This window comes from Leuresthes tenuis, unplaced genomic scaffold, assembly GCF_036924035.1.
Source record: "Leuresthes tenuis unplaced genomic scaffold, fLeuTen1.0.hap1 SCAF_4, whole genome shotgun sequence".
Lineage (NCBI taxonomy): Eukaryota > Metazoa > Chordata > Actinopteri > Atheriniformes > Atherinopsidae > Leuresthes > Leuresthes tenuis.
Window position 1 is genome coordinate 27,960,439 of NW_027325358.1, and position 13,191 is coordinate 27,973,629.

Below are 13,191 nucleotides of genomic sequence, written 5' to 3' on the forward strand. Positions count from 1 at the left end.
GCCAACAACCCGAATCACCTGTCCGACCTCCGTTAGCGGGCACTCGCGGCGAAAATGACTGGGCTGCCCGCAACTCCAACACTCCTGCCCTGCCACCTGAGGGAGCCTCTGTGGGTCAGGAGCAGCACCTGTCGCGGCTGGAACCTGGGGTGGAAAGAGAGGACAGGAAATGTTAGTGCAGTGAAGAGGAGATGGTCGTGCTGTTGTGTGATGAGAGTCAGCTGTTGACAGCCTCCTCCGAGGTGCTGGGGTGGGATGGCTTAGAGATGCTGGCCGATCCTCTGGTGTCTGGCCCCGGGAAAAAACGGCCAGATGGTCCTCTGCGAGAGTGATTGCAGTATCCAGGTCAGCGGGTTGGTGTCAGCGCTACTCTGCCGTACCAGTCGGCAGCCCCTCCATGAACTGCTCCAGGACGATTTGTCCCAGCATTCTTTGCTCACTGTTCGAGTCCCCTGACTGCAGCCATCGTGTCGCCACGTCTTTTATTTGCTGCGCATAGATGAAGGGACGGTCAGTGGGGCCCAGTTTTGTCCTTCTGAACCGGTGGCGATGGTCCTCCGCCGAGTACCGTAGGCGATCCAGAACAGCCCTCCTGACGTCTGCGTACTGTCCCCGAGAGCGAGTAGGAAGGCTCAGCGCTGCTGTTTGGGCGTCCTCTGACAGGAGGGGAGGCAGGCGCACGGCCCACTCCACCTCCGGCCACCTGCATGCCACTGACGTTGCCTGGAACATCCCCAGGAATGATTGAGGGTCATCTTCCGGTGTCATCTTATGTAGGCCGACTCCCTCGAGCAAGGGAGCCGGTGCCGCTGCTCCGGCTCGATTCACCATTGTCTCCAGTAGTTTTGTCTGCTGTTCCACCTGGTCCTGAAGTGTGGGCAGCTGCTGCCTGCTGAGAGCCGCCTGATCTCGGGTTCATCTCCGCGACCTCCGCTAGCATTTGGGCCAGTACTGTTATGGGCACCTTGGGTGCCAATGTGACCACTACGGGCTCTTCAGCAAGATTCCAGAGACTGAGGACAGTTTTACATGTGTTTATTTTGTACTTTTTTGACAATCTGATCAAGTGGAGTCGTTCACAGGCCTTCCCTCTCCCGGTTGGTGCTGCCGACTCCAGTTCTCTCTTGTCTCTGTTCCACTGTGTTTTTAAAAGAGGAGAGTGATTAGACAAGTGAATGCTGGTGTACTAATCACTCATCTAGTCCTGCTCCCCTGAGCTCTCTCCACACCTTTCTCCTGCAGCTGATGCACCATGCCCCCTCCACATATATATATACATATATATATATCCCAAATCACATCTATATTGGGTCATGCCAACACGTAGTAAAATTTTACTGCAGTCTGTCCATAACCTTTTGCGTAATCTTGCTAAGAAACACATAAATCATACCAACCACAAAAATTCCTTGGCATAGGTATAAAGATTTTCATAGGACCATCACTGCTGTGTCTCCACCTTGGGTGTGACTCATCTGAGACAAACCACTAAATGAAATCATATTTCACCCCATCAGCAGGTCAAGGAAGATCCTTTCGTTTACTGCCACCCTCTCTTCTGTGAATTGTATATTTTAAGGCCAAAGAGCTCCTATAGCAGGAGCACTTCAGAGGAGGCTTAAATTTATTGTGATGTGTCATTAAGTCAGGAAAAGAACTCTCCTGAAAGGTGAGCTCTTGAAGTATTTGTATCTTTACAGCCTACTTGAAAACTAAGAAACCAAAAAACCAAGTCACTTTGTTACTAGAAAAAAGAGGAGTAAATGTGTCCCAGAGGAGAGGTGGGCATTCAGGATAAGAAGAAAACTGCAATAGCTGTTCAGGAACTGGTGTCCCTTCTTTAAAATAAGTATCAGATACTGCTTGAGCATGACCTAAAGTTTAGCTTGTCCTAATGAGATAAATTTAGGCTTGTGTTTACAGAAGGCAGCAGTACACAGTGTTAAAGCCCAGCAGGACGCAGAGGATGCCTTGTTTACTGAAACCTGTTTGTCCAGCTGTGGAAGGGATGCAGCAAGGACGTGGGGTGGCGGTTAATTAAAGTCGTGATTCATCCCTTTTTCCCTTGGATCAAATAAGTTGCATATTACTTTCGACACTGTTAAACAAATAGCAGGGATGCCAATATACATGTTTGCTAACCTGGCTGTGAGTCCACCACATATTCTCGTGGGGGGTTGATTTCCTCTGGGAGCCATAACATTTAATCTGCCTTCACATTGTGGATAGGATGCTAATAAACCTATTTTTAGCCACTTTCTTAACCTACTTTTCAGCTTCCAGAAAGAGTTATCATAGAATTTCACAATTTAAAAGTAATATAATGTAGACAAGAATGCACTAAAATGTAAAGCCACTCCTTTAACTTGTGGCTTTCTGGTGGTCCTTGTAAATCTAGACCACAGATTGTGGCTGTAATTTTAAAATTTTCTGTAATTATCCTAAAAATCTTGAGAAAAATGTTTTGCTCTGATATTTAGACACAGCCTTTTATTTTAAGTTCTAAAGTTGTTGCCTTTTTCTGAATAGATCCAGCACTCATGTGACTGATGTTTGCACTAACTAGAACAATACCTTGAAAGACAGGTCAGTCAAATCCAAGTTAAAGCTCTGCAGAACCACTACAGTTAACACACACTACAGCCGTGGTTTTTATTTTTCATTTGTTCAGAAAGCATTCAGAAATAACGTACGTAATGATCAAAAAGATTGTTATGAAAGCCAAAAAATGTTCTGTAGTAGGCTACAGTTTCCAAAGATATGAAACAGAAAATCCTCAAGCAACAAGTTTGATCTTTTCTTCAATGTATTTTCATTCTTTGTATGATATGATAGTTTTAAATGTTCTGGTGACTATATTTATGATTTTAGCCACATTTTCACAAAAATGTCAATCTAAACCTATTTTCACACAAAGATCAACTTTAACTCTGAAAAGAAGACAACATGTTATCTTGTTCTGCTGCCACTCTGCTAGTTCACAATGACCAAACAGTATTGTGGTGTTAACAAATATAGATAAGTAAAGATAGAGACAGATGGATTTAAGAAAATGTACACGAAACAGCAACACATTTTCCTGCTCTGGCTCTCTCTCACTAATGGAGATTAACAAAGCACTTTTTTGTGCTGCCTGTTCACTGCCAAGACTGTATCACAGCACTTCTGGAAATTATCTGTAATTCTCTTTTTTAATTTTTAATTGTTTTTCATGTGGACCTGAACACTTTGAAGCCAGTAAAATAAGATAGTATTATTAGATTACCCATAGTTATTCTCTGATATTGGAAGTTGCCCTGTTGGCAAGCAAGACTTAATTCTGTCTTTAGAAATTATTTTTAAAAAGGCCTCTTTGGACTGGCCATGTTTTAAAGAGACTTTATTATAAAGACAGGCATGTACATGTTTCAAATTTCAAAGGAATAGTGACATTACGTATCTACTTCCCATTTGGATATTCTTTCCTCAGCAAAGAACAAATAACAAAGTCTGTCATTTGCCGCAATGCAGTCTCCAAAATTCACACCTGGAGGCTGGAAGATTAGCTTCTGAGCAAGTTTTAATCTGAAAATCAAATATAAATGGACATCAGCAACCTGAAAATCATAGCAGTATTCTATCTTCATTTAAAAAAAATATTTTAGGAAAGCCCACTCAAGAGTCCAAAGTAAGCTGTTTTTAAATCTTGTGTCTTTCAATTTTTTCAATTTCAACTGAGATGATCCCACATCGCATGACCTGAAAATCTACTTTCTGAAAACCTTATAAATGGGTCAGTTTCTCTTGAAGTCAAGAGTCCTTGAGTAGAAAAATAATCCTAGATTATCTGCTGACAACCACATAGGCAAGCTTGTTCCCTGCTACTCAGGTTTCAGTTCTCTGTGCACGATTTAAATTCATTCACAAAAAAAACTTTTAAAACATGTCTCTACTATTAGATTGAAACATCTTCAAAAATAAACCATCAACAAAAGGAAACCCTCTTGTGACCCTCTAAGTCACAACACTTGGAAACGCCATGAGTCTTTGTAGTCCAAACAGTCGGAGGCATTGAAGCTAAGTTTCCAGGCCGAAGCTGCCGTCTGCTCTTTGTAATCCAGACAGTCTGTGGAGTTAAAGGCAAGGCTGGGTGCGCTGTACGCCTGGTGATGATGTGTTGGGTGGTGGTGATGGTGGCCTGAAGTTTGGCCAATATGATGGTGTGGGTGTCCTGACATAGAGTTGCCTGTCATGGGGCTGAGCTGATGTGCATGATGTGGGTGGTGGTGAGAGTGCATGGGTGCCAGGTAGGAGCCACACTCCACACCACCAAAGTAGGAGCCTGATGCTGAGGTGGGGTAACCTTGACTGTACGCTGCTGCTGTTTGGCTGTAGGACACTGGATAGGAAGGTGTTCTTCCAGTGGAAGATGACACTGAGCGTTGCATGCAGGAGGCGCTGGTGGGAGCGGCAGGGTCGGGCAGGTTGGCTGGTGCTGGGGCGGGGGAGATGGGTGCCGGGCTCCAGATAGATGACACTGGAGCAGTTACTGAGGTAGAAGTGCTAATCAGACCAGGTCCACCAAGACTGGAGGAGACGGAAGAAGATGAAGAGGAAGAAGATGAAGAGATGGAGGAGCTTGACACTGCTGGTGGAGTGAACTGGCTACTGCTCTCTGAACTGATGCTCTCTCGGGTTGGAGATGACTTCTTCTTCATTGGTTTTACCTTGGCGCTGTTGGTGTTCTGCTGCTGCTGCCGACACTTTGCTCGTCTGTTTTTAAACCAGACCTGAGGAAGAAGGGGTGGTTAAAAAGTCATTATCACTGATTGGCCAGATGATAGAAGTCCTGACTGAGCGAACAAGACTGTAACACCTTCTGCTGTTGTTGAACACTCTTCTCTCTTACGTGATCCTACCGAGGAGGTGTTGCTCTTTATTTTAGTTTTATTCATCACAGTTTCCAATAAAAACACACTCTGGGAATTTTTGGATTCCTTTGTGTACCAAAACAAACAAACAAAAGTTTCCACTTCACTTTAAATTTGTAGAAGTTCAACTTTTATATTTGGTTGACTTTGTTTTTTAAGTCTTAGTATCTATGCTAGCTTTAACAGTTTGTTTTGGACTGTTTGTTTATTTTTAGGCCTCTGAGAATGTGAGGAAGAAGCAGTAAGTTTATCTCAATGCAATGAAAGTTCTAAGTTATATGATGGTCAATAGTTCATGAATGGGCCAACACAGAGGAAAAACTAAACCACCAGGCATGGTCAAAGCCACTCCGGTGTTAAATTTGGAATAACCAATTAACCTGACATGCATGTTTTTGGATTGTGTGAGAAAGCTGGAGTCCCTTGAGAGCCCACACATGCAGGGATTTGAACCAGGATCCTTCTTGCTGTGAGGTGACAGTGCTAACCACCACACCACCATAAAGCTGACACTATTGTTTTTCTGTTAAAATAAATAGATGAACAAATAAATAATGAAGATACTTGCATGGAAAGCAGCACTTCAGGGATAGCTATTTTACAAAGTAAAGCAAGCAGGAAATTATGACCAATGACTGCAATACATTTTTTTATTTATTTGAATAAAAATTGAACAAAAAATTGAACAAAAAGTCCTGGAATTTTCTATTATATAGGCCACATGTACATGAGCCATGTAATGCACAAGAGTTAATTGCCATGACTTAACTCAGAGTAGTGTATTTACAATTTCATAAATTTCAAACATGATAATGCTGATTCATTAATAAGTTTAATGAATTGTGAATAAGTTTAAATAATTGTGTAGGCAAACTAACAGCCATCGCTCTTCTAATAATAATAATGATGCGTGTTGACCTGGCATGGATTAAACAGCAGAAAGAAGAGAGGCAGCTGCTATAACTGCGACTTTCAGCAAAGCAGAGGGCTGCTAAAGCCGTCCACGGAAAACCTCTTAACCGGCTCTCCACATTAAACCAAGCCTACGACTCGTCTCTTCTCGATCAATAACAGCTGAAACATTTTTTGCTCACTCCGAGGATAATCAGGCAGAACCCTCGGGTGAAACAGATAGGTCTACTCAGGAAATGTCACCAAATCTAGAATCACTAAACAAGTGTATACATTTCTGGAGAAGTTACTGTCGGCTTACTTTAAAGCTGCCACTCATACATTCAGAATAATCAGCCCCGATGCACGTGGAACGTAATGTTAAACATAAACGAAAACGAACGAACGAAACACCACATAACTGAAAGGTGTATTTTTTAAACTTGCACATTTAATATTTATGATACGTGAACAGTGCTTGTCTTCCGGACGTCCTGACCTGCACTCTGGACTCCGGCAGGTTGATTTTCAGCGCCACCTCCTCCCTCATGAAGATGTCCGGATAGCGCGTCTTGGCGAAAAGAGACTCTAGAATGTCCAGCTGCGTCCTAGAGAAGGTGGTCCGCTCTCTGCGCTGCTTCCGTGGGTTGGCTGGGACAAGAATATGAAGAAGAAAAAAATCAGTCTTAACATTAATAATTCGAGCCAAGACCGTTGAACAAAGAAACTGAATTGATGTGCGCGGTTATGCTATAATTTGATCGTTTCACGTCTAAAAGTTGTCAGGGGCCTGGATGGTTGGTTTCCTCACGCAGAAGTCAATGTTTTGTTTTTTCATTCTCCAGCAAAAACAAAACAAAACAAAAAACAAACAACAGCACTTTACTAATAATAAGTCTGATAATTAGTAGATTATTACAACCCGACAAGCCCGAAACTCAGAGAAACTCAGCTCAGAAAAAACTTGCAAAAGCTGTATTCTAAACCCCGATTTTCTTCGAACTTATTGAGGTTTTAAGTCACGTTAAGACTTTGAAATAATTTCTTTCGTCGGGAGCATTTAACTTCGCGACAGCAATGGACTTTTGACATTTCAACTAAAACCAGAGCAAGGACATCAACAGACAACATTACGACAGGATAACATAAAACTACTGAACTGCACATACACAATGTAGCCCGCTTTTCATTTTCATAAGAAAAATGAAAATATTGTGGAAAACTCCCACGAACATAGTAGAGCCTAAAATAAGTAATTTACCGGGGTAACCCACAGACGGATGCAGCAGTTCCATGGCAGCTCCGCTTAGGCCCAGTCCGTTCATCCCGTAAGGGGCCTGTTTGAGATAAGACATCATGCTCGAAGCAGAGAGGGGAGACCGGAGTCAGTACAGGTGGAACAGGTTTAAAGACACAGATGCAAGAAAATAACCGAAGAATTCTAAAAGTTATGGAGTAAAATGTAAATCAGTTAGTGAATGTCTATGGCACAACGAGTGTGACTATAAAGGCCTCGTATCAAAGTGTCAAATTTACAAGAACTTTTGAAATACAAACCTATACTGTATGTAGCTTTTACACTTTACGCCGTTATTCTGGAGGCCCACTTCTCACCCCGCAAAGCCTCTATTTTAACACAGATGGCTGATGTGTAATCAGAACGTCTAAACTAAGCCCGACTGTAAATCAAACACAACATTTTGAGCTTTTAAATTAACTCTTTCGCCACAATCATTTACACACATAATCAATCAAATGGATCAATTATACTATTTAAAACACAAACGGAGGAAACAAAGAAGACTTTTAGGAAAATTGTTCTCAGAAGTAGAGATAAATTATTTTTTTGCATGGAGACTAATCTGCAGTTTTGTAACATTAAATGTGCAAATGAAGGGAAAATCCCTAAAAATGGAAATTCAGCACGAGGATATGAACATATCTGTTAAATCAATTTATGGGAAAAGACACTAGGCCTGTCTGTGAGACGGGGCAGCGTGATAATTAATGAATAAGTAAAGCTCAGCGTGTTGGAGAATAACTGCTTTAATTCAGACAAAATAACAGCGCACCACACTTCTGTAGGTGACCTGTCGTCACAGTGTTTGACTTTTCTCTGAGTAGGAAACATTTATCAGGATGCCTCCTGCCATAAGCAGCCGTGCTATCACACAGATGCTCATTATGCTTTAATTAATTCAATAGCTCACAATTAAATTGACCTGTGGAGACGCGTTTAAACAACATGCTACTTGAGACTTTACCTAACTTTGGTTAGGGTATGGTTTCCAAAGCTAATTTCTAACGCTGTCAGTCCACACATGTTTAGATCTTGCGCTACTCATGTTTAGCTACTTTGTTTGTGTTTTGTTTTTACTTTTTTAATTGGTGAACGCCAGTGTATTTAGATACGAATTTCTATAAACCAATGAAGGCCGTTTAACAGTACGTTTACTCCTTGAAGCGTGCCCCGGGCCTCATGATGGATCTCAACTGAGGCGTTAACGCTCCAAATAAAGCTCGTCTTATTTCTATAACCGCAGGAAGGAGGTGATTTACGCAATGTAAATCCTCCAAAACTGTGTGCAAATGAACTCCATTAGAATTTAGATTAGATCTACAGGGTGACAATTAGCAGACGGCTCTTATCAGCAGAAAAGCGAGGTGGGAGGTTACGGGCTCTGGGGAAAAAATAAGATAAAAATAATAATATATATATATAAAGAGAAAATAAACCTGAAAAAATGACAATAGGAAATTTTTGCACCAGTCATTTAAAAAAGAAAAAGACAGGATCGGGTTGCCAACAAACCGATTCCTTTGTTTCTTTTTGTTTTTTTTATTCTATTTACAATAAACTTAGCAAATTAATGGAATTCTTTCATTTTTATCCTTATTTTCACATTCTTTACATTTTACATTCTTTTTTGTAGCAGTATTAATCATAAAGTTGTGGACTGACTGCATGAAAATGCTTTACCAAGTGTGGGCCACCACGACCACCTTAGAAGTGAAGGGTGGGGTGCAATCGCAGACAGCTTTTCTTTTCATATAATTTTTTTTATTATTTGAGCAATATAAGTTGATCTGCTAAGAATTTATCAAAAAAAATTCAAACAAACTTGTAAGATTTTTTCGTTTTCCATATTTAAACGCTAGCAGCCTGTGATTGTAAAAGCTGTCCAAGAAAGAAGGAAAGAAAGAAAGAAAGAGAGCGGCATAGAAAATACAGATAAAAATAAATATATATACAGATATAGAATTCTCACCTTGTTAGATCTCCTTTTTAAAATATTCCCGTTAAATGTCAAACCAATGAGATTAGAGATGACGAACAATATCCACATGAGGGAAAGTTTATTCACGTATTTGGTCTATCTAAAGCAGGTTTGAGAGCTTCACGTGGAACTCACACCTGTGTGTGATTAATAAAATGAACATGTCATGGCAGAAAATTAAAAAAAATAATCACGCTATTTGAGTCCTCCGCTCTCCTTCTCTCTACAGATGGTGTTGGTGGATGGAAATTGATGCTTCCCCCTAAAACAAGTGCTTCTATGTGTCAAGGAAGCGCGAGGCTCCTCACCCTCCGAGCCTATCACAGCGCTCAGCGGCTTTATATTTATGCAAGGCGGCCATTCAGCTCACGAGTTCGTCCCCGAAACGCCCGCCCATTTCGCATGGAGGGGGCCCACCTGACTCGAAAGTTGAAAAGTTTGGGTCGGAAAGTTGGAGGAGACCCGGGTGGCCTGCACTAAGGAGATAAATAAATTATTCATATAACTATAACGCAAAACATTTATCTAATATTGTGGGGTAATCATATATGAAGGCAGTTGAACTTTTGTTGAGATATATTTATTTGAGACAGATGTTAAAGTAAACATTGTTTTTTTTCGCAGTGTGAAACAAATGACAAATGTTGAATAAAAATGTAAAAATCCAGCTACCCAAGTCTGCGAAAAACACTGTGCATAAAACAGATAGCATCACATGGTAATGGTTAACAGACAGACAAACTCCTGTCGGCCGTTTCTGGTTTTGTTTTCACTGTGTCTAATGACTAAGGAAGGAGTTGCAGAATAAAGAGTTGCCGTTAAAGACAGCCAGGTCGAAAGTAAAGTATTGAGTATTGAGTTTTAATAAAGCCTAGTTCAGGAAACCTGCTGTGGAAGCATTTGGACAGCCTCAAACAACTGATTTAGGTCAGAAAATAAAAATAAAAATATTTCTGTAAGTAAACCTATTTGATGTGGAATAGCCGCAATGAAAACTTCTGAGTGGAGTTGGGCTGCTTATGTTATAAATTACAATAACCAAATGACATTTGATTGAGATCAACACATTGCAATTGGTCATGGTATGAGCAATAAGATGTGGTAGACAGCATTTGTATATATTGATCTTTAATTGTACACATGCTTTTTTATTTTCACTAAATACATGTATATGCACTCTTTGCAAATGCAAAGTATGTATAACTACATTATTAAAAAAAAGTTTTATTGATCATTAAAATATAGGTCAATTCATCCATTAACAATAATAATATATTTAGATATGCGCAAGGGCCAGCTGAGAAGTTTTGTGGCCTGCAGGCACTAAAAGAATATTTCAATCAAACGAGAGCAACAGGGTGTTCAGGGATATTAATATGAAAAAGGGAAAAATCTTTGGTGTGTGATTTCTGGTTAAATTAGTTGTGGCCAACAGCAATAAAAACAGTAATTGATGACAAGTATCAAGATATTAAATGGACTGAGTCATTATTGTTGGGAGAGGTTTTAGAGGGTTTAATCCCAAATTGCGGAAGTATTTTGTTAATACAAAGCCTGTAAATCCAGGGATCAGGCTGCCTGATGAGCTGTGTATGAGTGTTTTGCGTGCATTTTGGAGAAGGTGGGGGTTAAGTTCAAAGAGGGTTCTTGTCTGTGTTATTGGTGGTTATTAAGAACATAATGCATAAAATCCCAGATAGTCAGAATGCACGCAGAAGGCTCAAGCTGGGCTGCGGCATACTTCCCATCTTTTAAAGAACGACACAAAACCTCCTGCACTGAAAAACTTATAGAACCAGCTGACAGCAATGAGTTTCTCCACAGGCTGAAGCGCAACTGCAGCTTAGCAGGCAGGTAAATAGCTGGCACATGGGAAACCGTGCAACTGGGGCCATGAAAACTGCTACACTGCTGACTCGGACCACTCGGGTAAGAGAAACAAAAACTTTATGTTTTACTGAGATAACTAAGTTTCTTGTTTGTCAGTTTTTAAAAAATAATTCTTGCTTCTTTATTTTTTTTTTGCATCAAAGTTTTTTGAAAAGTCAGGACCAAATATGAACGACTTTATATCCACTATATATATCCCCCCCAGCTACCTCTCATTTGCTCGTACAGTCATTTTAATGTTTCTGTGAATGTGAATGAAATAGTTCTGATTGGGTCCATCGATAGGGGCATTTGAGATAATTTTTTTGAGGGAGGTGTGCTGGTGAATGTAAAATCGATATTTTCCTAGTGGGCCAGTGTAAACAACTGCATAAGGATCCTAAACCCTTTTCTGTGACTTCAAAGATGACAAGCTGATGATGAAATATTTGATATGAATAATTGGTATTCATTTCAATAAGTAGTCAGAAATAAGCCTACTTGTAACACCTCTCTTCACCACATGAAAGTGATTTTTAGGTTAAAATGACACACTATACCCACAGTGAAAACATACAGTTAATTTTTACACTGCAACACATCCAAAAGGAACAGTGTCTTGAGAAAGTCATGGTTTTACATATTAAAATTTGCCAGTTTACATATCTACAAATATATCTGTCTAAAATATAACTAGAATATCATATGTACATAAATTCAATCACATTTTCTATTTTGAGTTTGTAAATCATTGTAGAAATTGGATTCAACCCTTAGATGTTTATGTTTATGCATTTAGCAGACGCTTTTATCCAAAGCGACTTACAAATGAAGATATAACAAGCTATATAAAAAGCTAACAATAAACTACATAGAAGGAACCCACTAGTCCGACTCTGTCAGAGGTGACAGAGTAGAGATAGAGTGCAGGCATAGAAGGAAGTGCAGAACGATAAAGTGCAAAGATAGAGGGGGTAGGTAAGTACAAGGTAAGTGCTAGGATAGGAGATGCTCTCTGAAGAGCTGGATTTTCAAGAATTTCTTGAAGATAGACAGGAACGCCCCTGTTCTGGTAGCGCTCGGTAGGTCATTCCACCATCGTGGGACGACACATGAAAAGAGTTTGGATTGTCTTAGGCATGGTGTAGGCACTGCTAGACGACAATCCTGGGACGAACGGAGGGACCGAGTTGTGACATAAGATGCACGAGTTACAGGACCCTACACTCTGGTACACTCCATAAGTGGGTCAAAAATTACCCGTGTTGGAATCAATATGTTTTTATGCTATTTTTGTCATTTTGGTTAAGAATAGTCATATTTAATATTTTGTATCATAATTTTGGTTCACACAAGAATGATTTCATATTTGAAATATATTTTTTTTACATTTCTAAAACGCGTGAAACATTTTGAAAATTGTAAAAGAAAATTGCGCAACATGAATTTATACACCTGTGGCCATGGATGTGATTGGAACACCTGAATTTAATTATTTGCATGGGTGAGTGAATACTTTTGGCAATATGTTGTACCAAAGCACCATGGGCCGTCTCTGTGTTTGATGCGTGCAGGTGTAGGTGCCGACCATCTGGTCCATGGTGTCTACACCTCCTTTGGTCTCTAGTATATGATGAGTTCAGTTTTTCTCTTTCTGCAACTTTGCTGTGATGAATTGTGCACAACAGCCATTCATTTTTTCCTGACATAGCTGACCGTGGCGAGGCTGCCATTAAATACGAATTCTGTGCTGTGAACCTCCCTGGATTTGGAAGCCTTCATCAGAGGAGGGATGTCTGACTTGTTCTGCCCTAGAGTCCCCACAATAGTGAGATCCTTCTCCAGGAGGTGCTACGCAAGAGGCACACTGGGGAAGAAGTTGTCCATGGTGATGTTGCACCTCGTGTCTCTGAATACACTGCACAACTGCAAGATCATGTTTTCTCCCAGATTCTTTTGAATTTCTTCCCCTGGTACACCTCCCCATGTAAGCTGTTTCGTCTATTGCATAGAGGATATGTGTGATACACGGACTGATACTTTCCAGTTCTTGTATTACATTCTTCATGTATTAGATCTTGTTGTGTACAATAATCTTTAGATGTGACACTTGTGATATAGTCAGTGTGGTCCACAAAATATATATTGCTATCAGTCACAGTTGATCAGAATCAAATGTTCCCATGAAATTCCATAGGAAATTAATGTTGACCCAATTATTTTCACCCAGTATTGTTAATTTA

General features: G+C 40.3%; 1 protein-coding gene across 3 annotated transcripts; it reads right to left on the reverse strand.

The window, feature by feature from the left end:
• Window positions 1-3,537: 3,537 nt before the first annotated feature.
• On the reverse strand, window positions 3,538-7,159 carry LOC140305117 (homeobox protein OTX1 B-like). Of its 3 annotated transcripts, none has more exons than XM_072383884.1 (4): window positions 7,063-7,159; window positions 6,301-6,452; window positions 4,588-4,769; window positions 3,538-4,524 (listed from the first exon to the last, which is right to left on the reverse strand). In XM_072383884.1, exons 1-4 carry the CDS (start codon window positions 7,157-7,159, stop codon window positions 3,999-4,001), a joined length of 957 nt encoding a protein of 318 aa, XP_072239985.1. In that variant the 3' UTR covers window positions 3,538-3,998. The 3 variants fall into 3 exon arrangements, with proteins under 3 accessions (XP_072239985.1, XP_072239984.1, XP_072239983.1); XM_072383883.1 differs by having other exon boundaries at window positions 7,045-7,159; XM_072383882.1 differs by having other exon boundaries at window positions 3,538-4,769.
• Window positions 7,160-13,191: the final 6,032 nt, after the last annotated feature.